Source organism: Ursus americanus, chromosome 12, assembly GCF_024610735.1.
Source record: "Ursus americanus isolate L20-20 chromosome 12, mUrsAme1.1.p, whole genome shotgun sequence".
Classification (NCBI taxonomy): domain Eukaryota; kingdom Metazoa; phylum Chordata; class Mammalia; order Carnivora; family Ursidae; genus Ursus; species Ursus americanus.
The window spans coordinates 1,587,225-1,611,669 of record NC_142138.1 but is presented as its reverse complement, the minus strand read 5'-3'; the positions used below and the strand labels follow the sequence as shown (position 1 = coordinate 1,611,669).

The 24,445-nt window shown below is 41.7% G+C and overlaps 3 protein-coding genes across 10 annotated transcripts in view; 1 reads left to right on the top strand and 2 right to left on the bottom strand.

Moving 5' to 3' along the window:
• CCDC30 (coiled-coil domain containing 30) overlaps positions 1-3,571 on the bottom strand; it is a 104,546-nt gene extending 100,975 nt beyond the window's left edge. Inside the window, 2 exon segments of the mRNA XM_087865786.1 lie at positions 1,024-1,144; positions 3,503-3,571. Coding sequence (XP_087721912.1) covers positions 1,024-1,144; positions 3,503-3,511 — 130 coding nt within the window. The 5' untranslated portion in view covers positions 3,512-3,571.
• Positions 3,572-14,518: 10,947 nt separating this feature from the next.
• PPCS (phosphopantothenoylcysteine synthetase) lies at positions 14,519-17,959 on the bottom strand. Its single transcript, XM_045799832.2, has 3 exons — positions 17,349-17,959; positions 17,076-17,179; positions 14,519-15,360 (listed from the first exon to the last, which is right to left on the bottom strand). The coding sequence occupies exons 1-3, from the start codon at positions 17,854-17,856 to the stop codon at positions 15,040-15,042; spliced, it is 933 nt and encodes a 310-aa protein (XP_045655788.1). The 5' UTR covers positions 17,857-17,959; the 3' UTR covers positions 14,519-15,039.
• A 596-nt stretch (positions 17,960-18,555) lies between these two features.
• The window catches only part of ZMYND12 (zinc finger MYND-type containing 12), a 33,868-nt gene continuing 27,978 nt past the window's right edge, over positions 18,556-24,445 (top strand). For 6 of the 8 annotated variants that reach the window (XR_015726229.1, XR_015726230.1, XR_015726228.1 and 3 more), the window contains exon 1: positions 18,559-19,042. Coding sequence is in view for 1 of the 8 variants with exons in the window: in XM_045799823.2 (XP_045655779.1) it covers positions 19,038-19,042 (5 nt within the window). In the remaining 7 variants the exon portion in view is untranslated. Of the gene's footprint in view, positions 19,043-24,445 lie in introns of all 8 variants that reach the window. The other 2 variants (XR_015726232.1, XR_015726231.1) reach the window with 2 other exon arrangements.

The following is a 24,445-nucleotide window of genomic DNA, read 5'->3' as shown; positions in this document are numbered from 1 at the left end:
CCCAAATCATTAACATGCTGGGGTACACTGTATACGAACCTCTGCATTAAAATGGCATAATTCCCCTATTTACCAATCCTTCATGAACTAATTTATGTCGGCAGCAGGACATACAGTATCTTCCATTTCTCACTGAATGGCAGAGTAGAGCCCTGAACAACCCTCCTGCTGAGAATAACTAAAAATGCCAGAAGAAATTTAAAAATTCTTAAAAATGCAACCACCATACAAACAAAAATAGAATGCAAACTTCTAAACCAGCAGAAGAAAACTCAGTATATTCACTGGAAAACCAAAAGGAAAAGAAATGAAACAAGAGTGCAGTACGTATGAAATATGTCCTATGCTTGACTCAACCTTTCCACCTGAGATTCAAAATAAAGAAAAAACCTCCATCAGCAGACCCTCGTGAAAGGAAGTTCTAAAATAAAACAAAAACAAAAACGATCCCAAACGGACTATCTGAGATGCAAGGGAAAATGCTGAGCAAAGAAAATAATACATGTGTGGTAAGTATAAGTAATCGCTGTCCCTATGTAATAACAATATCTAATTTGTGAGGTTAAACAAAATAGAATATTTTAAAGGGGTCTTATCCATGTCTTCTCTTGTAGCTTTGTGGTACTTAATAAATATTTCCTGAGTCCTTAATATGCTGGGTACTTTACAAGGCAGGTGCTGTGGGAAACACAGAAACCACTAAGACAAGGGCCTATCTCTGCCCCCGAGGAGCTGACACAGGTCACTATGACAGTGTGGTAAGTGCTAGAATAGACACTGAAGGAAATAACCATGCTGTACTCTCTCACACACATTCCTGACTATTTCAGAATAGATAATTTAAAACGACAAGGCAGAAAATACACTCAAAACATTATAAGCACTTTTCTTGGAATGGAGGATTATAATTTTTCCCCTTCCTTCTACTTTTATACATTTCCCAAATTTCTATAATTGTCACATATTATTTTTAGAAGTAGAAAAAAAAAATAAACTTCACATTGTTACAAAAGGAAAAAGTACCCTGTTTGGGTTGGAGCTCTTTAACCACATGTCTAAACTGTTTGTTTTCCTTTTCACAGCCGTGAGAAAATGCTTCTCTTTCCTCTGTTAAGTTATGGACATGGTTTGCATACTTTTCCACCTAAAAAGAAAATAATACATCTTCTTACTCTTAGTCCATGGTTCATATAGTAACCCATATCAAATCTATGAAGTGAAAGAGTCATTGAGAGATCACCATACTATTTACTGTGTCTATAATCTAAGAAATAAACAGAAAACTTGGCTTTCCTTAAGTGTGGGTCTCTCTCCCTAAACTTCCTCCCAGCTGTTTTATGTTATTCCCATAGATATGATGACACATCTCCACAAATTTCTGGGACAGTCACAGTCTCTGATATTTTTTTTTTTTCCATTAACTTACCAGGTTTCAAATCAAGTCTCCTTATCTATGGTTTAGGAAATACAGCGTGATACCCATGAACAGAGAAAAATCTCCACAATAATTATTTACATTCCTGTGCTAACAATGACGATTAACATGTCTGAAACGTTAACAGAAGATTGTATTAAAATACTGAGTATTTTTAAAAAATAGCTTCTGGTTAACATGGCAGCTTCATAAAAGTTACTTTTATGTGGCTCATGATAATAGATTAAAAGCTAACTCGATGCTCCAGGCACTATATTAAGGACATCAAATATTTCATTTTCACCACAATCCCATGAGACTGCTTATCCTCCCACTTTACAGGGAAGGAAGCAGGCTGTTAGAGGCCTAGGGATTTGCACTGTCATGCAGGAAATAAGGGGAAGAGCTAGACTTCGCACTCAGCAGGGCCAGACCCAGAGGCTAAGCTCTTACTCGGTGTGCCAAATTGCTGAGAAGTAGACTACCAAAGTAAATGAATTGCATTTTGCTGAATTGTGTTGAAGCCTATTGCACAACTCCTCATAAAAAGAACAAAGAGCTGAACGGTACAGCAGAGGTAACTCGGCACTGCCACCCAACTTTATAACTTCCTGCTAGTCCTCGATTTCTTTCTCTTCAAAATGGCAGGAACAATAACACCTATTTCTAATAGTAACAGCTATAATTTATTGAATCCTTGCTAGGTGTGAAGTACACGTATATGAAATGTTTTATGGAATGTAACCTGTGTAAACCTCACACATCTCTTTGAAGAAGCTATTATCATCCCCATCTTACAGATGAGGAATTTCAAGTTTAAAGAAGTTAACTAACTTGCCCAAGGTTACACAGAAAGACGGTACTAAAGGCAATTTTTCACCCCCATCTGCCTAATGTTAAAGTTCATGGTCTATTATGCTGTCCTGCTTTTGTTCTAAAGGAGCTGCATTCTTCTTTAAGAGTTTGGAAATCAAATTAAAGAATTAAATGTTGGGGTGCCTGGGTGGCTCAGTCATTAAGCATCTGCCTTCAGCTCAGGGCGTGATCCTGGAGTCCTGGGATCGAGCCCCACATCAGGCTCCTCTGCTGGGAGCCTGCGTCTTCCTCTCCCACTCCCCCTGCCTGTGTTCCCTCTCTTGCTGGCTGTCTCTCTCTCTCTCTCTGTCAAATAAATAAATAAATAAATAAATAAATAAATAAATAAATAAATAAATAAAATCTTTTTAAAAAAAAAGATTTAAAGAGTTAAATTTAAAAACCAGTAAGTTGCCTGAGCTGAGATGTTGAAACACAGCAGAATGATTTCCAAGCAACCTGAGAGAATTTAACTCATGTAAAGAAAGAATGTGTCAAAAAGTAGGTTGATCAGTATTGGAAACATCAAAAGAGTGACAAGAAAGTCAAAAGATGCCATTATCTGCTCCTCTATGAGCTAGGTACCTTGCCTGGTTCTTGTCTGTAACAGGTCCAGAAACAAAGACAGGTATAGAGAGCCCTATGGTGGAAATCAGACTATCTTAGCCAGTGCTGTAAAAATTGGAATCAGTTGTTCAGCAAGTAAACATCTGTAATGCAGTGCACCTGTAGAGAAAGAGTCCATCAGCCACGGGACACACGTGTCTGCTTCTTGTGGCAAAATTACATTTTTTTGTCGACTAGTAAGCTGGAATCTATTTTTCTACAAACTTCTCTGTGAGTGCAGTTAATGTAAAGGTCACCTTTGAGAAACAGATCCACTCATGGTACCTTGTCTAAGCAGGTTTCTAAGCCTACAAGCTACAAGCAAGAGAGTCGGCTACAGCTGAAACAAATCGGTTATTGAAACAAGGATGAATTTACAAAGATAAGGAAAGCCGCCTTGAGCAGACCTATCTGGATGTCCAACCAGTCATCTCTGAGTAACGTCCTGTACGTGCACTCTACTGGAAATGAATACAGATTGTTGAATAATTTAGGGGGAAAATGTACAGGCAAGTGCTTTGCAAGCTGCACCGTAATATTCAAATGTTGGTTTTTAACATGTCAATTTAATGAAGGACAATGAACAAAACGACAGGTATCTTAAAACTTTATGTTATTAGCTCTTACTTCTTTCATTTCTTCCACGGGCTTCACTGCAAGCTCTTCTAAATTTCTGGTAGCAGTGCTCAGCTGTCTTCACTGTTCTGGAATAAGCACCAAATAAAATAGAGCGGTTCTTTTATAGCAATAAGGGATTCAATCCCTTCTTTCTCGAGATGGTGAAATATATATTCTATCTGAACTTGTCCTTGGTGAAGAAATAAGCATACGTGTATGTACGCACATGCATACAGCACACATACAAATACGCACAGCGGGGCATGCAGGAGAGTGGCCATGTATGTGCACCTAGAGTTAGACTCCGTCCAAAGTAGTTTAGCTCTCCTGTTAATTAATGGGTATGTTACCCAGTTATGATGAACATTTCCATGAATAGCCAACAGCACAAAGAAAATTAAAGGTTCAACAGCTTTATAACATCTTCTAAAATAAGAAATGATGACATTATATATATATTACATATATAATGCAAATGTGTGTTTTAAAAAAACAAGCTTTTCTGTATGCCCAGTTCTGAAGTTTACAATTCAGTAATCTGAAAACAGCCCCCTTGCAAAGTTATAAATTCCAAAGAAGACTTTTTTTCCCTCAACTGAATTTGAGAGATAAAAGGACCCCTCTGGAAGCTAGCGAGCTCACGGATTCTGTACTATCAAGGAATTACTGTGCTCACAGAATATGACTTATAACTTCTGGTGACTTTTAAATCATTCAGTTCTCTTCCAAAACTTCTTGATATGAGCCTGTCATCAATATTATCTTTAGTTTTTTAAGTTAAAAGTAGTCATGCTACAAAAGAGCTTCCACTATAATGGTAGGTGAAAGATAAATTTCTGATTGAAGTTGTATCTGTGTTTCTCTGTTACTAGAACCTCTAGCTGAAGAGGACTTGCTGTTATAACCAAACATAACTTTTTTTAAAAAAGATTTTATTTATTTGAGAGAGAGAGAGCACAAGCAGGGGTGAGAACAGAGGGAGATGGAGAAACAGACTCCCCACTGAGCAGGGAGCCTGACTCGGGGCTTGATCCCAGGACCCCAGGATCATGACCTGAGCCGAAAGCAGACACTTAACCAACTAGCCACCCAAGCGCCCCCAGACATAAATTTTAACCAAGTTAATCTGACCAAATTGCAGTGATCCACCTAATTATTATTGTACAGCAGACAGTCCACACAAACCATACTGTTTTGCTTTCTTGATTATTTGTATTATTTTTCTCCTTTCTTGCTGTTTTTCAGTGTTATCATTTTCACATCAAGAGTTCTAGTGGACAATACATAGAATTCTAATTATCATCTGAACCTCACACTGAAAGAAAAAAGGACCCAGGCCTGAATCTTTGTACCCCATGTGTCCTCCTCATGACTTACAGCTAGAAATCTTCTTGTGCTCCTCCTCACCCAACTCTCATCATCTGGTCCCCATTCATATTCTCTTTCTCCCTTTTGAAGGCTGAATAATATTCCGGTGTATGGGTGTATGCATGCGTGTGTGTGTCTGTGTGTGTATGTAACACATTTCATTTATCCACTCATCTGTTAATGGACATTTGAGCTGTTTCCACCTTTCCGCTAGTGTGAATTAACACTGTTGTGAACATGGGTGTACAAGTATCTGTTTAAGTCCCTGCTTTCAACTGTTTTGGGTATATACCTAGAAGGAGAATTGTTGTCATGTAACTTCGCTTAACTTTTTGAGGAGCTGCCCTACTGTTTTCCAAAACAGCTGCACCACTTTATGTTCTCATCATACTACGCAGAAGGGCTCCAATTTCTTTACATCTTTGCCAACACTTGTTATAATTGTTTTATATCTATAACAAATGCATACTGATGGGTGTGAAATGGTTGCTCTCTTAAACTGTACTTACTCTACAATGACAGTGAGATCTCAGTCCCTGGACCATTACATCTCTCAAGCTCCCAGATACCTTTTGGCTTTTCCCCTCAAGCCTGGACTCAATAGCTGATCATTGCAATTTCTCATCAATGTCCCCAGTTTTCTTGCCCCTTGTCCCACCTTCCCTGAAAATCCCAGCTCTGGAAAAGTTTGACCATTTGACTATTCTATATCTATTTAAGTTTGCTGAGTGTTGGTAGAGAAAAATAAAACGAGCAAGTAGACCGGAGCCACTGCAAATTCATGGTCTGCAGCCGGAGCCAAGCTTCTCTCCTGCTAGATCAATCTATGCATTCTTTACCAGATTCTGCTACCATTTAACTCGGCAACTATTCAGAACTTCCATCTCTCTCATCAAACTCCAAATCTCAGCTCTCCCCTTTTGGCAGATGACCTTGTCTCCCACAGCACTAGTAAAACTATAGTCATCATGACGCTCTGTCCACTTCCTCCGCTGCACCAAGATACTCGCCTTCATCTTTAGAGACCTCGTTCTCTTTCGCCACTCAGTGGAGGAGACGTCCATCCTCCTGATCAAAGCAAGTGTCTTCACCTGTGTTCTAGATCCCATCCCATATTGCTTCTTCAAGGAAGCTCTTTCTTTTCTGTATACTCACTATCTCCCTCTCTACTGATCTCTTGCCCTTCACTCAAGATGTTTCCGGTCTTGGGGTGCCTGGATGACTCAGTCGGTTAAGTGTTGGACTCCTGATTTCGGCTCAGGTCATGATCTCAGGGCTTTGAGATCGAGCCCCGCATGGGGCTCCACACTGGATGTGGAGCCTGCCTAAGATTCTCTCTCCCTCTCTCTCTGCCCCTCCCCACACAGGCTCTCACTCTCTCTCTCTAAAAAAAGAAAGAAAGAAAAGAAAAGAAAAGAAAAGAAAAGAAAAGAAAAGAAAGGAAAGGAAAGGAAAGGAAAGGAAAAGAAAAGAAAAGAAAGAGAAAAGGAAAAAAAAAAAGGATGTTTTTGGTTTTAAAAATAAAGATACAAAAATAGCCCTCCTTTGACCCCACCACATTCCTCCTTCTAATTTGTCTTCCCCTCCTCAACTGCATTTTGACTTCTGTTCTTACCACTGTATTCAAAATATGTTACCAATAACCCTCAAAATGCCAATCAAACTGGACATGTTTCTGTAATTTTTCTATATGATCTCTCTGCACCCTTATTTTGAAAGCATTTCCTTTCTCTGTTCTGTGACATCACTTTCTCCTGTTTTTGCTCTTACCTCTCTGGCCTTTCCTTCTCTGTATTCTCCCTGGGCTCCTCTTCTCCCACAGTCCCTTGAGATGCTGCCATTCCTAAGAATCCTGCCTTTGGCTCTCTGCCTTTCTCACTGTCATCGTGATTCACAACATGGACATAGGAGTCTGACATACCTTGGTTCAAACTCTGGCTCCACCACTTTCTAGCTTTGTGACTAAGCAAGTCACCTAACTTCTTTAAACTTTTATTTATCCCCAAATAAAATGGATTAATGAGGCCTACCTCATGCGGTTGTTAGATTTAATAATAATCCATTTTTGCTAAGCTCCAGCTCTATCTAGAAAAAATGGGAAGAAACAGAAACACACTGAAGTTAGAACATACACAAGTGCACGTGGCAAAGACTGCCAGTTGTCCCCCAATATTTATTCTTCCCTTTTCCCACAGCATAAGAGAACTGATTTCTTGAATGATCATATGGCTGCCTGCCTTACTGCTGGATACAGCCGTGTGACTTAAGTTCAGACCAATGGAATATAAATGGAATTTTACGCCACCTCTAGGATGTGCTCTGAAAGGAATGGGATCACTCTTCCTCACTCCTTCCTCCATTCTACCAGCTGGAATACACACAAGATAGTTAAAGTCTGAGCAGCCATCCTGGACACCATGGGGTAGAAGCCACCTGCCACAGATAATATACTATCATAAGAGAAGACATCTGTGACTCTCTGACAATTTCAAGATGCTGCCCTATCAGTTCTGGACTGCTTGCTTCTTCACTCTTATTTGGGAGAAATAAATTTCTATCTTTTTAAAGCCATTTTTATTTTGAGCTTTCTGACCCTCATGGCCAACCAATCCCAACTATTACAGAAATGTTACTTAAAATAAGATATAAGGGCATATGCTGGAAAATAAATATGACTACATAGGAACTGGATACGGAACTGGGCAGCCCATCCTAGACCAGACTGAACTATTCTATCCTGACCCATGAGGTCCTTCATCTCTGAGTTTCCACATGAATCTGCCCCCATTTACTTGCTTTTCCACATGGATAAATTTTCTCCACTTGCTCCTCAGCCAGGCTAGGAACAGCCATTCACATGTCAAGCCTAACTAACTTTTCGGATTAAGTCATTTCTGTTCTTTATCTTTTAATTCAAATTCATGAAAGAGAGATGATTATTTTTTGCTCATCCAATGAACCATGTCCCCCTCTCCAAAGTTAGTTGTATAATCCTCATTCAGTCCGTTGTCACTGGAATGGGTTGAAAGCAAAGGTACAAATATGGCCACTAAAGCCTACTCTTTAAGTAAGGATTGGTGGAGAGATACAAATTCCAGAGAAGACGATGTAGGCTAAGAAGACAATATAAAATGAGTCTACTATTTATGACCAATGCATATCAAATTGTCTAATGAACAACTCAGCTTGAATCCACTCATCTTTCCCTTCCACCTGCTCCTCCTTCTGTATTGTACGGTTAATAAAATCACCATCAATATGGTTTCCCAAGCCAGAAACCTGGGAGTCTCCTGTGGCCCTGCCTTCTTACTCATCCCACTCTCATTAATGACCGGTCGCTGAATGTGTAGATTCTACCTCTAAGGGTGCTGCCTTAGTTGAGGCTCTCCTCAATTACTGTCCAGTTTGTTTAATTGCATCCTTCACCGATATCCCTGCTGCCAGGCTGGCCCCCATCCAAAGCCCTTAGACTGGCTGTTCTGAATGCAAATCACTTGCTGCTTTTCATTCCCATTGCTTTCAGGAAGAGTTCAAATCCCTCAGCTTGGGACCAGAGATTCTCCGCAACCTAGTCCTGCCTGTCTCTATAGCCTTATCTTCTGCCACGCCTTGACGTCAGTCTTCCACGCCAGTATACTGACGGATCCCCATCATGCTGTTTATATTTCCACGACTTTATCATTTGGGCTGCTCTGCCTGTTCTGCTATGACATCCCAGAACACACATTTTTCCAGAAGGTTGGTTCACTGAGATTCAATGGTTAAGTAATTTGGAAGTTCTAAAAAAGCAGATCTTGAGGTAATATAAATCCATTATTTAGCATCTGCCTTCTGCTCGGGTCATGATCTCAGGGTCCTAGGATCCAGCCCATTTTGGGCTCCCTGCTCAGCAGGGAGTCTGCTTCTCCCTCTTCCTCTAGCCCTCCCCCTGCTTGTGCTCTCTCTCTCTCAAATAAAATCTTTTAAAAAATCCATTATTTGAATTATAAATGCTCTAACATCTAAACTGCACCTAAAATTACCCACATAACAAAGCATACCCACAACCTATTCTCTACAAAGTAGATACTGAATAAATGCTCATTAACTATCTTAAAAAGTTTTTGCTTCCAGATATAAAGAATGAGTTAGTAAAACTGTCAAAGCAAACTGAGAGAGAGACAAAGAATTTTAAATGGAAAGAGGGCAAGGAGAATGGGTGCAGAGTCATTGCTTTTTGTTCTTATTTCCCCTACAGGTGCCTCAAACTACAGTGAAGGGGCAGGACCATACCTCATGCTACAGCACGTCTTTTGGCTCTGAGCAAAGGATGAATTTTGGATCTCACTGTCTTAGAGTGACATTAGGGAACAAAAGTAAACAGCATGGCCACAAAAACTGATATACCCGGATAAGCTATTTACCTTAACCCTTCTTTCTCCCTTCTACACAAATATAATTTAAAAATTATAGGCATCTTAAAATATAATACATATTATATTTTTGTATAAAACTTTGTATAAAACTGTATAAAAATTATATAGTTTTTTCCTTCTCAATTCCCAAGTAAAATGAGGAAGAATATACTCTTCAAAAAACTGAAAACAATGTAGCAATGTTTAAATGTTTAAAATATAAAATTAACAGGAAAAAGAAAGGCAAAATATACACTATCATTACAGCTATGTAAAAATGTACACTCGTGAGCAAGGGTTGACCCAGAACAGAAAAATGAACTTGATATGTTGGGACAGGGTTTCTTGACCTCGGCGTTATTGACATTTGGGCTGGCTAACTCTTTGTCGTGGGGGGGGGGGGTGTTCTGTGCATAGAAGGGTGTACAGCAGCGTCCCTGGCCTCTGCCAGCTAGGAGCCAGTAACACACCCCCAGCTGTGACAACTGAAAATATCTCCACCCTTTGTCAAATGTCTCATGGGGAGCAAGATCACCCCCTGGGTTTAGAGCCACTGTCCTAGGGTAAGAGGAAAGTTTTTAAAAAGTTACTTTTCAATGTTGCCCTAATGATGTTTGTTCAGTAAATACATATTGGAAGGGGAAAGGTAAGACCCTTGAAATACAGCATCTAATACTCGGCTTTTCAAAAGTTAGAATTTATCCATTAAATGTGGAAAATTGAAAAAGTTTCAGAACTTTTTCTTTTCTTTTTTAAAGATTGATTTTATTTATTTATTTAGAGTGTGAGCAGGGGAGGGGCAGAGGGTGAGAGAGAATCTCAAGCAGACTCCACACTGATCACAGAGCTTGATCTCACGACCCTGAAATCATGACCTCAGCCGAAATCAAGAGTCAAACGCCCGACCGACTGAGCCACGCAGATGCCCCTAGAACTTTTCTTTTCTTTCCAATCTATTATAGAAGAGAAAGCTGAATTTCTCAGTATTTGGAAACTCGACCTGGCTGCAAGTATGAGCTATCACAGATAAGTGCTGTAATTGGCATGAGAAAATAACAATATCCAAATTATTCTAGCCCCCCAAATACCCACTAAAAGTGCATATTTTCAAAATAAGTTTACATTTAAACCTGAATACTGAAAAGAAATAGTAAGACTCAACAAGGAACAGATACTTTAAGACAAATTAAAGTTTTTCAACTAAAAGAAAATTTCACTGGCTCTAAATGAATCTCATTCTGTTTTTTAAGGTTCTATGTTCTGGTCTTTTTAAGCCTGGTCCCTTGCCAAAAATATTTATTTTCAATCACTCTGCCTCATTGTTTCTGTTTCTTAGCTCACATCACAAAGAATGTTTTCTGATTAAGAAACTGAAATGAGGGCGCCTGGGTGGCTCAGTCAGTTAAGCATCTGCCTTTGGCTCAGGTCATGATCTCAGGGTCCCGGGATCCAGCCCCACATCAGGCTCCCAGCTCAGTGGACAGTCTGCTTCTCCCTCTGACTCTTATGCTCTCTCTCTCTCTTTCTGTCTCAAATAAATAAAATCAGGAAAAAGAAAAAAAACTGACATGAAGGGGCGCCTGGGTGGCTCAGTCCATTGGGCAGCCAACTCTTGATTTCACCTCAGGTCTTGATCTGAGGGTCCTGGGGGAGCCCACCCCCCATCCCCATGTTCATTGGGTACCTGCTTGAGGATTCTCTCTCCCACTCCCTCTGCCTCCTCCCTCATGCACACCCGTTCTCTCTCTAAAATGAAGGAAGGAAGGAAGGAAGGAAGGAAGGAAGGAAGGAAGGAAGGAAGGAAGGAAGAAAGAAAAAGAAAGAAAGAAAGAAAGAAACTGACATGAAGAGAAGACACAAGAACTGTTTTAAGCATCTCCTCTCCAGAAAATTCGACCGTATCAAGGCATTGTGTTCATATGGGCTTAAAGCTGAAATATGGCTACGTGATCATTCTGAATGATCTTTTCACGTGCATGAATACATCATGCAAATCTAACATAGTATTCACTTGAGCAAGGAACACTCTTCTTTCTTTATATAAGCCTGGGACGGGCCTAAAAATGCATTTTGATTCCCCCCCCCTCCGTTTTCAAAACGCACTAGGCTTGCAGAAATTTACTGTTTGTATTTACCAATGTGCGCTTCTCCATGCTAGTTAGTTTACCCAAGACAGGAAGCTTGCCATAGTGCAGAGAAACAAAGAAAATCTTCCAAATGATTCCAGAGCTGGAGAATGTGGAATACTTAGCGACCCAAAGCATTGTACCAGGAAAGCAGAGGGAGGCGGTCTATAGATGGCAAAGGTGGTGGAGACGAATGCACATTCAGTGACGTACAGCGTGGACAAGAAAGGGTGAAAATGGCTGTGGAATGAGCAGGATGCGAAAACTGGTGCTCAAGGCGATGAGAGAAGCGGATGAGATTGCCGCTCGAAAGGCAGAAGGTAACTGACTTGATGACGTCTGATGCTGAAGATACAAAAGGCCTCTCCAGAGCTTCATCGGCATTTAAGGTCCCGCACGATGAACATAGGGCGAAAAAGCAGAAAACAGCAGCTCTTTGTCCACACGCCGACCAGGGGGAGCCGTGGCTCGGAGGCCTCGGCACCGGCCAGGCGGGTCAGGCGCAGCGGTCTGCGCAGGGCTGCGTCTTCGCCTGGGCAGTGACAAAAGGAGCGCCCACCTAACTCCGGTGACGGGGTCGCAAGCCCTGCCTGAATCAGACAGACAGCCTAATTCTAAAGGCCTGGGCGGCTGGGTCCCAGGGGACCGGCGAATCGCTCTTCAGGCGGAATCACTCCAGCCCGGCCCTACAAAGGCAGAGCCAGGCGAGGCTCCCCTCCGGTTTCGGGCCACACCGCTGAGAGAAGCGGGAGAGACCTGGGACGCTGAAAAGGAACGCACAAGAGGCTCTTTCCTCCTCGGGGCCGAGGCGGGAACCGCGGCAACCTCAGGAACCGGGCCAGAGACTGTCTTTCGGAGAGCGCCGCGAGGGTCCCGGCTCGCTCCAGTCCGCCGCACCGCCAGCGGCAGGTGCCGACCCAGGTCCGGGCGTCATAGCAACCGCGCTGGTCGCAGAGACGCCGAGGCGTCCTTCCGGCGGGAACCATAGAAACGACGCGCACCATTGGCTTGGGGGCTGCTCTTCCTGTGGAGACGGTGCACACCATTGGCCTTTGGGTCGTGGGGCGGGGTTTTTCGGCAGAAACGAAAATACGGCGCATTCCATTGGCTTTCCAGTAACCATGGTAACAACACAGGTGCGCTTTTTCTACTTTGAGGCTCCTTTTCATTAGCGGACGTTTCTAGCTCTCAAGTAGCTTCCCGCCAGACCTTAAGTGGAGACCCGGCCCAATAACCTTGGAGTTATTTTTCTAGAAGTAATTTCATTCTTAAAAGGGAGAGGGTCAGAGTTCTGAATTTTAATCCTAGATCTGTCACTACCTGGGGCACCTAAGGCAAATCACATTTTTTGGACCCGGCTTTATTGTTGTAAAGATGAAGAAATCGGACTTGACTAGAACTGTCCCTAAGACAGAAGCCCTTTGGAAGTCCTAGAAAATTAAGTTTAAGTGAACCGTTCCTCCACCTATGTCGTGCAAAATAAAAATTTGTAAATGACAACTTGAGAGAAGCTTGGTTTATATCATGGTCATTTAAATGCTCTTATTACAAGATCCTAGTCAGTTCATCAAAGCTTGATTTGACCCATGTTTTGGGGGTCCTTGCTTTGCTGATATCCCAAATAGGTACCCACATTTCGGTCTTACTCTAGTTCCACATGGGATCCTTTCCAAAGTTTTGCAAGTTACCTGGACAGATCTTATCCCTTACTTCAACCATTTCCACCTTACTAGTGTGTTTTCTCTGATCTAAAATGCTCACCACCATCACTTCCAGTCCACTTAACTCCTGCTTATTAGTTCAAGTGTCACTTCCTCAGGGAAACATTTCTTGGTCCTCCAATCTCGATCAAGTGCTTTCTCATTTGCTCTCATTGACTCGCATTCCTTTTCATTATTTCTTTGCATACTTCTATTTAATGTTAAAACAAAAAAACAAAAAAACCTCTTGGAATTTTAACATGTGTAAATACTGTTTAAGTGTTCCAAATGGGAATTAAATTGGAATTGGAAAACACTTTAAATAATTCCATGTAGGAAAGTGGTGTTTGTTTAAGCCTAACAAAACAGGATAGGAAATGGTTCCTAAGGGAAGTGATAGGGTAGAAACAAAGATTAGAATCGCTTCTAGTTTTCACTCCATTTATCCTTGTTGGACTTCAAACATCATGACAGTCGTCACCCACACGAAGGTATAGATGTAGGGAAGAAAATCAATCTTTTGCTTCCTATCCCTTCAGTACTGCAGACACTGCTGACAGAGCCTGTTGTCTTTGAGATTTTTCTTAGACTTTAATTAAAAATTTTTGTTTGGTTGGACTACTGCTTCCAGAACAGCCCTGATTGCTGCAGTTATTTTTCCTCTGCTTGAAAGTCACATTTCTTGATTTAATGACATATTTCAATGCCATCTTTGCACCTCTGCTCAGATCTTTTCAACTAAAATTTATTGTACCACTGTCATCAGACACATTGGGCTACGCTTTCCGACTCCATGAAATATCATCGCATTTTAAATCAAGTATGTGAAGTATATTTCCTGCTTCTACCTACTTATTAATGGTAGTTTCTCGACATGCACTCTGGATCATCCTACAGACCATTTAGGGCATTTTTTGTAGGGAACCACACTTCTTGCGTACTCCCAACCCAAAGCCCAGGACAGTGAGAGGAGCTTTGAAAACTCAAGAATTCAGGGATCAGGTCAGACACCATCAGAACACCTCCTTGCTGAGAAAAATTTATGTGCGGGTATCTCTATTTTATAAATGAGGAACCTGAGATTAAGTCAATGGTCTAAGCTTACAAAGGTAACAGGTAATACAGCTTAAAGGGTCAAACTTGGCTGAGATGGCTTCAAAGCCCCTACTTCTTACCACATAGTAAAGCTTCCCTCAGGGCAAAACTAACTAATAGGCCCTTTCCAGGCCCCAGGTAGAAGTCGTTTCCCTTAAGAACAGTTCTAGAATATTTGAAAGGTAAACTGTTAACTCAAATAGAGAGTCAACCTGGGAAAAGGAGCAAAAAGTGAAGGTCATGGGAAGCTCATCATTCTACGTGCAATCTATCTTAAGGGAAGGGTCCTCCTCTTGTACTCCCACCTTTGATAAATTTTCAAAAAACATCATTTCCATCATGTTGGCTTTTGGGCACACACTTTATTGCACTTTATTTTTCATACACCCATTTCCCAGACAGAGACATATTTATTCATCTTTTTAATCCTCATAATCCTCAGGGCCTACCACATACTAGGCATCAAGAAATATTTGATCTTTAAGGCATGGCCATTCATGCATCCGTAATCCTTCTCCTAGTACGAAGAAGGTCGATATTCAGGCCTCACATGTATATGTTGAGGAATATAATTTCCAATAAGCTCTTTTTTTAAAGGTGAGGAACAGCTCATGCTCATTTTCAAAATCCAGGTGATAATCAGATGAGCGTGTCAGGTGGTTTGGTCATAACTGCTTTCCTTTTGTTTTCATTTTTACTGAGTATGAAATGATCTTTAGAAGACAAATACCAAACTATATTCACCTGCATACCACTCACTGTTTTTTCCCTTCATTTTTTGTCTTTATGAAAGCAAAGGATTTGTTTTTACCACTTAGAAGAGCCCTGATCCACTGAACAATTTTTATCCTACAAAGGCTTTTTTAGTTGTCATGTATAAAAGCCGTGTGTCGAGACTGAAGATCACCCACTATCTTCTCTTCTATATCTATGCCTTTTACTACTTCTTCCTCTGACAGCAATATCTTGGTTTCTGAGTCTTTCGTTAAAATAACTACAGAGGACCGTCGTGACTCAAGGCTATTGGCCACCACCACTTGATGTCGATAAACTTCTAAAGCATTCCGTGCACGATCAATTACGATGGAAGGGTCAGTCTCCAACTTAAAGGAAATTATAAATGCTTTGGGAGCCCAGTCTTTAACCAAAGGAGAAAGCATTTTTGGCACCATCTTCATTGTTATCTGTATTGGAAAAAGAAAAGCTTAATAAGCAAACAAAGGTCAATATCTACGAGGTCAGTCTCATGGGAAACTCGCAGGGACTCAGATTTTTGACTGTGTCAATTTAAGTGGGATTTCTCATTGTCAAACTTTTCAGAGCATTTTAAATGCTTAGCCTAAGACCCTTGGATCTGTAGGGTTCATAAGGATTTGTAATTCCAAGACGTTATACAAATTCTGAGACAAAACCATGTCTTATGAATTAACCTTGCCCTACCACCCTCATCACCATTAACAGAGCTCTGAAAAACAGCATTATATTTTCTTAAATATTCCCCTTATTTTAAACCAAACACTCAAACAAATCTATTCACGCAAATCTGTAACGCAAATGTAACTTTGGCAGAAGTTTAATTAACGTTGGGTTTTTAAACCTCTTAGCCTAAAATATCCCTTGCACTGGTAGAATGGCTATCTGATTTCATTTAAAAACTGTCACTCATAACACATCGTAGCACTGAAGAAATAGAACTGATTTTATTTTCAATTGATCAAACTCCTACTATACCAGTCTTGACTGTTCTAACAATATTGAGCTGGTTTGTGTACTTTCAAGAAAGAACTAAAAAAGACAGGATAAACTAATCCTCCCAGAATTTTAAAATTGTGAAATTACGATGATAATTATCAGGATTTCAGAAAGTTAGCAAGTGTTAAAGGGATTATATTCCCATTCCTCACTTAGTTTTTCTGCATAGCATCTTTCAGTACCTAACATAGTATGCATTTGACTTATTTATGTCTCTGAAGACTGTAAGCAACACAAGGGCACAGTATGTTTCTTCACATTGCTTTATCTCCAGGTCCTACTATAGTACTTGGCATATAGTAGGTACTCAATAAATATTTATTGAAGAAATGAACAAATTAGTATCCTACAAAGTCAGCAAGTGTCCCACAGGTAGTTTCTCCTATTTAAATTCTGCTTGAATCATAAATGATTAAGAATTCTCTCAGGTTCCAGGATGCCAGATCACCTCAACATCTCAACCACACCTCTAGTCACCCCATACCCTTTCCTTAAAATACAGCAACCATCGTCATCTAACCTACACCTGCCACTCTCTCCCTAATTCACCTTTAATACTGATGCCAGAATGTTCTTTTCAAACAAAAACTTTATCTCATTCTCCTACTTGTTTTCCTTAGCTCCACAGGATAAAGTCCAAGCTCCTTAAAAAGGAATACAAAATCTATAAAATAAGCTCTCTTCGGTCAGCTGGCCCACCCTGCGCCCCACTCTCCCTGCTCTCCAGCCTTACCAAACAACTTCAGTTCACAGCACACGGCTCATTTCCAAACTCCAATTTGTCCTCTACCTGGAATGACCTTCCCTACGTTGTCTGCTATACTCGCTATTCATCTGTTAAAACCCAGTTTATGTCATTTCCTCCAGGAAGCCTTCCTTGGCTTCCCCAAGATTCACTCACCCCATGCTCTGACTTCACTTTGTACGTACCTCTACTAGAGCATTGCTCACTCTGTATTGTAATTAGTCTGTGTCCAGCTCCCTCACTAGATTGTGAGGTTCTTGAGGGAGGGCGGTGTCTTATTCATCTCTGTATCCCTAGCGCCTATCACATACGGAATGCAGAAAGGCCATCTCCAGATCAAGAGGGAATTAACCCAAGATTGATTATGGGGGATCAGATCTCTGGAAGAGAAGCGCCCATCACCTGCAGTGGGCCCCTAGATGACTGGATCTTGTGTTCAGGCATTTCTGAGACAGGAACATAGAAATCTGACACGGCCGCAGCCAGGTAAAACATCGCAGAAGAGCCTGCAGAGAGAAGCACAGGGTGTAATAAATTGGAGTGGGATATGGGATCTGCTCCTTTCAACTCAGGCTCCCCGGCTGTTAGACTGCGGATAATGAAAAGGTGAGGGGGAAAGTGTCTGGGGAGAAAGGCTCTGCCTGCAGGAAACTCTGAACTCCTATGCGCACGCACCCAGAGGATTGAGCGCCTGGGCCGCAGCCTGCAGCAGATGCAGATAGTCCGCCAAAGTGGTGAACTCCACGGCCAGGAAGGTGCCGGCAGCCGCAGCCTCCTGGTAGCTCCGCAGAGCCGCCGCGAAGCCCGGAAGTGCATTCTCCTCGGCCTCCAGGCTCAGCAAGCCCGAAGGGGCTGCGCCGCAGGGCCGCAGCGCCGACAGCCAGGTCTGGGGCGGGAAGCGGTGGGCATAGGGGAAGGCGGAACGAGCGCGGTACAGAAACAAGACCCCGTAACCCGCGGCCAGGAAGGCCTCGGCCGAGGCAGCACCGCGCCGCCCGCTGCTGAAGTTGTCCAGGAAGCGCACTGGCCGGGCTTCCAGGGGAACTTTGGTGCCGCCGGACGTGATCAACACCACCCGCCGGCCCTGCGCGCCCAGCCTGGCGGCGAAGCGAGCCATAACCTCGGCGAAGCGCGCAGCATCCGCAGGCTTGGGAAACTCGGCCACCAGGTCCACGTCCGCCATCGGCCCCCGGGCGCGCCCGCACTCGCGCCCGCACTCGCGCCCGCTCCGCTGCCGCCGCGCCGCGCCGCGCCCCTGCCCGACCCGGTCCCCGCGCAGCCGCAGCAGGGAGGGGGCGGGCCTTCCCCTTCCTCGCCGCGCGCCGGCGCCCGCCTTCTCCTCGGCGCGGTTGCGTACGGTCTCTGCCCACAGCCTCGCAGAGGTGACCCTGACCGGCCGGAGTCGTTGGCCGGGCAGGCGTCTGGAAGGACCACGTCCCCTCACGTTCGTTGCTCGGGTAAAGAACTGGCCGCTTCTGCCTCCCACCGGCCGCCCTATCGGCCTTTCTGGACTTAGATTCCAGTGAAGTCAGACTGCTCGGCCATTTAACCTTCGGGACTTAACGAGAAGGAGTTTTGTGTTGTCGTTTTTCAACCCCACGAATACACTCTAGATGTCAGTGGAGTCACGCCCCTCCCCCCTGCGCTTGAAATCTTGGAACCGAGGCTGCCCGATGGCGGTCACGTGACGCCGGCGTCCCGCGTCTCCTCGCCGGGCAACCGTCCTGGAGACAGACTCCGCTGGCGGCAGCATGGACATCATCTACCCGCTGGCCGTGCCCAAGGGGCGCCGGCTCTGCTGCGAGGTGTGCGAAGCCCCGGCCGAGCGGGTGTGCACGGCCTGCACGGTCACTTATTACTGGTAGGCCCTGACATGTGGCACCTGGCTGCCTTGCTTAAGCCATAGCACCGGCTCTGCCAGGGAACACTCAAGGGGGCTTCGAGACAGGTCCCTAAGACTTCTGTGTCTGCCTCTTCTCCCGCTCCCTCGTTCGTCACCAGAGGTTTTGTTGACCGCCTACCGTGCGCTATGCATGGTCCTAGCAGCCGAAGTTACTGGGGGATACTTGGTGGGCTGTGCCCCCTCAAAGATCTAACACACTAATGAGGAACATAGATAAGTAAATAAAAAGAAAAGATCATTTCAGAGAGTCATAGATGCCATAAGGACAAAGGAAACGTGATGGGAGGTTGGGCAGATGGCCTTTCGAAGGGTACATATTGATTTGAAGATGATGCAGGAGCAGTGCGCCTGGTTAATGCTGGGGGAAGAGGAAGGCTCGGAGGGAGGAAGGACTGGTGTGCTGGAGCAACAGAAAGAAGTGCACAGCCAAGGTGGTCAGAGTGTGGGGAGCGTAGTAGAAAATGAGGTGAGTTTTCATTTATTCAACGTAACATCCCCCTGGCCTTTGCTTCCGATGAGACCCTATGTTGGACCTGAGATAAAACAGCTAGGTTGTTGATGTCCAGAAACCTAGTCCAGAGCAGACTAACTTGTTTTTGAAAAGTCATTATAATAAACCCTGCATGACAAGTACTGTCACTCAGGGTGTGCTATTTCATGGGACCTCTAAGGATGGAAGCGTGATGACTGGGGCAATATCTGGAAAGGTTTCTCTGAAAAATTTGAGATGATTCTTGAAAGGTCAGAAGGAAATTGCTAGGTGAATGAACAACGAAGACAGAAGGGCAGAGTACTCCTGGTGTCCAGGTCTACTTGGGTAAAGGGTGAAAGAATGGTTTGTTCACAGCTGATTAGAGAAGGTAGTAGTGGAGGAGGCAGTCACTGATTTTCAAATTGCAGACTAGACCCATTGAATGAATAAATCCCCTCATGAATAAATCAACAAACATTTTAGGGGAAAAAAAGTAGAATAAAATAGAAAGTATCAAAGTAATCCTACTTTAATTGTTTCTTGAAACTTTCTAGTGTTTTATGTGGCTATGTGTGTTTGTAATGATAAAATGTATTACTAAAAAGAAAGTTTAAAAACCATTGTGGTAGGTAGTAGTAGAGTTTAAACCGAGAAGATACAGGTTAGGGCCAAATGGCGACATGAGATGTAGACGTTTGGAATTTATCCTCTGGGAGGTCATGGATGGTTTTGATGGGCTCTCATTTGTGTTAAGGAAAGATGACAGGTAGCAGTGTGGAAGATAAATTGGAAGGTAGACCCTGGAGGCTGCATAACTGATTAAGAATTTGTTGTAGTGGTCTCAGTGGAGAGTGAATATACCTCCTCAGACTGAATTAGGGGTCCCTCCTCAGTGCTCTCACAGCACTGTATATATTCCCTATCCTAAAACTTATGAACAGATTGAAATCAGTTGTTTAACACTCTGTATTCCTCACTAGGTCTGTATATCCCATGAAGGGAGGGATGACATCTGTGTTTTCATTGCTGTTTCTTCATTACATGTAGAATACAATTCAGAATTTATAGCAGAAACTACAAAGCCCCAGTTAGCTCTCTACCTTCATTTCCCACCACACTCACCCCCTCTCTTCCTTGATGTAATTATAGAGGTTTTCTTTCAGTTCTGATTTGCTAAGTCTTTTCCTACCTCAGTTTCTTTTCCTAGGCTGTCCTCACTGCTGGGAACCTCCGTTTCAACCACAGATCTTCCTAGGGCCCTCTCATCCTTCATTTCTCAGAAATGTTATTTCTTCAGAAAGGTCCTTCTGAAAATACTCCTCTTATTTTTCTGTCTCACCTTTTTCTTCGTTTTTCCTGTATTTTTTAATTTTGTGTTTACTTGTTTGATATCTGTGTCTTTTACTGAACCTAGTGGTCGCACATACCGGACATTCGGTGATCATTTGTTGAATAAGCAAACTTCTGATTGGATAGTAAACCTATTAACACAGAGGGAGGTGGTGGTGGGTGACAGATTGGGTTGTGGACACAGAGTTTAGGGCCTTCAGGTCACTTGGGAGAGATGGCTAGTGAACAACTTCAAGTACCAGCCTGGCACTCAGGGGAGCGGTGAGAGTCCTTTGGCTGATATGAGCATCTACTTCTTTCCCTCTCGCCTTCATCCCTGCAGCCAGAAGTAATTCCTTCTTCCTCTCAACTCACTTTGTAGTCACTCTCTACTCTCAGTTGACTCTTACTTCCCTTCCTCATTTCAGTTGTCGGCAAGTGTGTTATGTCAATTTTATTGTGTTCCGTTGAGGCAGGATATTATGTTGAAGGCATATAGAAGGACTGTCATACATATGGTATCTTTTGATCTGTGTCAAACCCATCTATGTATACCCTACAGTCTCTTGCAAAGTGTCTTGAAATAGTTGAAACTAAATATTTGATGAATGCATGAATAAAGTATTATTTCCTGTGCCTTTATCCACCATTATTTCTTTTCTTCTTTTTCACTGCCTTTAATTTTCTTTAAGGTCTTCTCCCCCCCCCCCAACCCACGCCACCTCTTTTCTCCAGATTTCTTCTTTCTTACTTTTTTTTTTAAATTTTTTATTATGTTACGTCAGTCACCATACAGTAGATCATTAGTTTTTGATGTAGTGTTCCATGATTCTTTGTTTGCATGTAATCTCCAGATTTCTATATGCTTTTGTCCTGGTGATTTCAAGATTTTTTCCATAAAAGAAAACTGAGGTAATTGTTCTGTATCTCGGAAATGGGGGCTTTAATACTCCTCCCACACAGAGTTTTTGTGGTTGAATGTAAAGCATGTAGTATCATGCCTGAGACCAAGTTGGCACTCAATAAATATTCTTTCTCCTCGTTCTAATTTAAGGAGCAAGAAGGACAGTCAACCCAAATTTGTGAAAGTTTTTTTTTTCTTTTTCTGCTAAAGAGTTTTTTCCTTTTGTAAATGTAACCCATGCTCACTGTAGAAACCTTGAAAATATAAAGAATAAAGAAGAGAAATAATCCATAATCTCACAACCCAGAGATTAATGACCTGACATTTTGATTGATTTCCTTATATCCTTTTCCTATACATATATCAGTTTTATACAGTCTATGTAATCTTGCACATATTGTTCTGTATTGCATTGTGAGAATGTTCCCAGGGAACTGATCATTTGTAAGAAAAGGCAATTTTAGTAAAGTACGCACTGAAACATTACAGACAGGTAAAAGAGGCTTCAGTACTATACTGAGCAAATCACAGCATATAGATAAGAGTAATTTGAAATAAGTTTTCCTTTTATTGAACATATGGGGCACCAATTAAAATGCTTTCACTGGCCAGGAAGAGAAAACAGCAGTGAAGTGGTATTCCATAGCAGGAGACAGTAGAATCTGTGGTAAACTGCAGAATGAGTGTCCTGCCTAATGACATCCAAATTCAGTTTTAAAAACATGATAATGGCCAAACAAAGCACGTCTGGCTCACAAGCTACTTGATTATGAGCCCTGATCGAAAACATAATTTTCAACTCCTTCTTTATGCATGATCCTGTGTTGGGTGTTAGGGGTGAAACAGACGAATAAGGAAGGAGCTCATGAATATATAAATAATGCTCATTTTATTTGGAAAAGCAAGATATGTCAAAAAAAGTCTAGGTAGTTCAGTAAATTAATATTTCCATTGCTCACACAATTACTCAAGAAGCCCCTATTTAATACCCTATGGAACTCAACTATTTCTATATCCTGGCTGTTAAGTGCTTTTATTGATTTGTTTACAATAATTCTATATAAAAATTTTGTTAATGCTTTTATCATTTCTGTGATAGCAGTTGCAGTTTATAAAGAAAATACCTTATTGCATTTCTGTTACGCCAGAAGGAAGGAGGGCGAGAGAGGCTTGAACAAAGCTACATGTTATCTATGACTGCTTTTCTGCTACAACAAAAGAGTTGAATTTTTGCAACAGAGACCATGTAGCTTTCAAAGCCTAAAATATTTACTATTAGGCCCTTTACGGAAAAACTTTGCTGGCCCTGTGCTAGCTTGTTGTTACCAGTTTTAGAATATGTGTAATTGGAATCAAACAGTTAACTTAGTCACATTTGAGTAAAAATATACAATAAGCAATAGAAATGCAAAAATTCCTGATTTATGTACCCAAAAACAGAATCTCAAAATGTACGAAGTAATAACTGTCAGATTGAAGGAAGAAATAAATAATAGTTGGATGCTTCAGTTTTCCACTGTAAATAATGAACAGGAGATTAGCAAGGCAATACAAGGCTTGAACAACACTATAAACCAACTAAACCTAACAGACATCTATAGAACACCACCACCACCAGCAGAATATACATTCTTCTCCAGTGCATATGGAACGTTCTCCAGGACAGACCATGTGTTAGACCATAAAGCAAGTCTCAATAAATTTATAAGGATTGAAATTATATAAAGTGTGTTCTGTAACCAGAGTGGAATGACATTAGTTAGTAATCAATAACAGAAGGAAATCTGAGGAATTTATGAATGTATGGAAATAACACAGTCTTAAACAACAAATGGGTCAAAGAAGAAATCACAGAGGAAATTAGAAAATGCTTTGAAATGAAATGACAACAAAAACACAAATATTAAAACTTACGGATGCAGTGAAAACAGTACTCAGAGGGAAATTTCTAGCTGAAAACACATACGTTATTAAAGAAGGAAGATTTTAAATCAATAACCTAGCCTTACACTTTAAGAAACTAGTGAAAGAAAAGCAAACTCAACCCAAAGCTAGTGGAAGGAGGAAAATATTAAAGATTAGAGCAGAGATAAGTGAAATAGAGAATAGAAAAGCAATAGAGAATCAACAAAACCAAAGGTTGGTTTTTTAAAAAGGTTAACAAAATTGACAAACCTTTAGCTAGATTGACCAAGAACAGAACATCCAAATTACTAGTCAGAAATGAAAGTGGGGACATTGCTAGCAACTTTGCAGAAAAAAAAGAGATTATAAGAGAATACTATGTACAGTTGTATGCCAGCATATAAAAAAACCTAGCTGAAATGTATTCCTTAATAAGACACAAACTACCAAAACTGACTCAAGAGAAAAAAAAATTTCTGAGTAGATCTATAACTAAAGAGATTTAGCTAGCAATCAAAAACTTCCCACAGAGAAAAGCCCAGGACCAAATGACTTCACTGGTGAATTCTATTGAATACTTAAAGAAGAATTAATATCAATTCTTTAAAAACTCTTCCAAAAAAATAAAAGCGGTAGAAAAAGTCCCCAACTCCTTTTATAAGATAAGTGTTATCCTAATACCAAAACCAGACAAAAACATCACAAGAAAACTACAGATCTATATACCTCATGAATATGGATGCAAAAAATTCTCAACAAAATACTAGCAAACCAAATCCAGCAGCATATAAAAGGGATTATACATCATGACCAAGTGGTGTTTCTCCCAGGAATTCAAGGTTGGTTCAACATACTACTATCAATTTAAGACATCATCTTAACAGAAGAGAAGAAAAAAACCACACGATAATAGATACATAGAAAGCATTTGATAGGGGCGCCTGGGTGGCTCAGTCGTTAAGCGTCTGCCTTCTGCTCAGGGCGTGATCCCGGCGTTATGGGATCGAGCCCCACATCAGGCTCCTCCACTGTGAGCCTGCTTCTTCCTCTCCCACTCTGCCTGCTTGTGTTCCCTCTCTCACTGGCTGTGTCTCTGTCAAATAAATAAATAAAATCTTAAAAAAAAAAAGGCATTTGATAAAATCCAATACCCTTTGTGATAAAAACAAATTAGGAATAGAAAGGAACTTTCATAACTTAGTAAAGGGTATCAATGAATAACCTATGGAGAAGCACAAAGCTAACATCATACTTAGTGA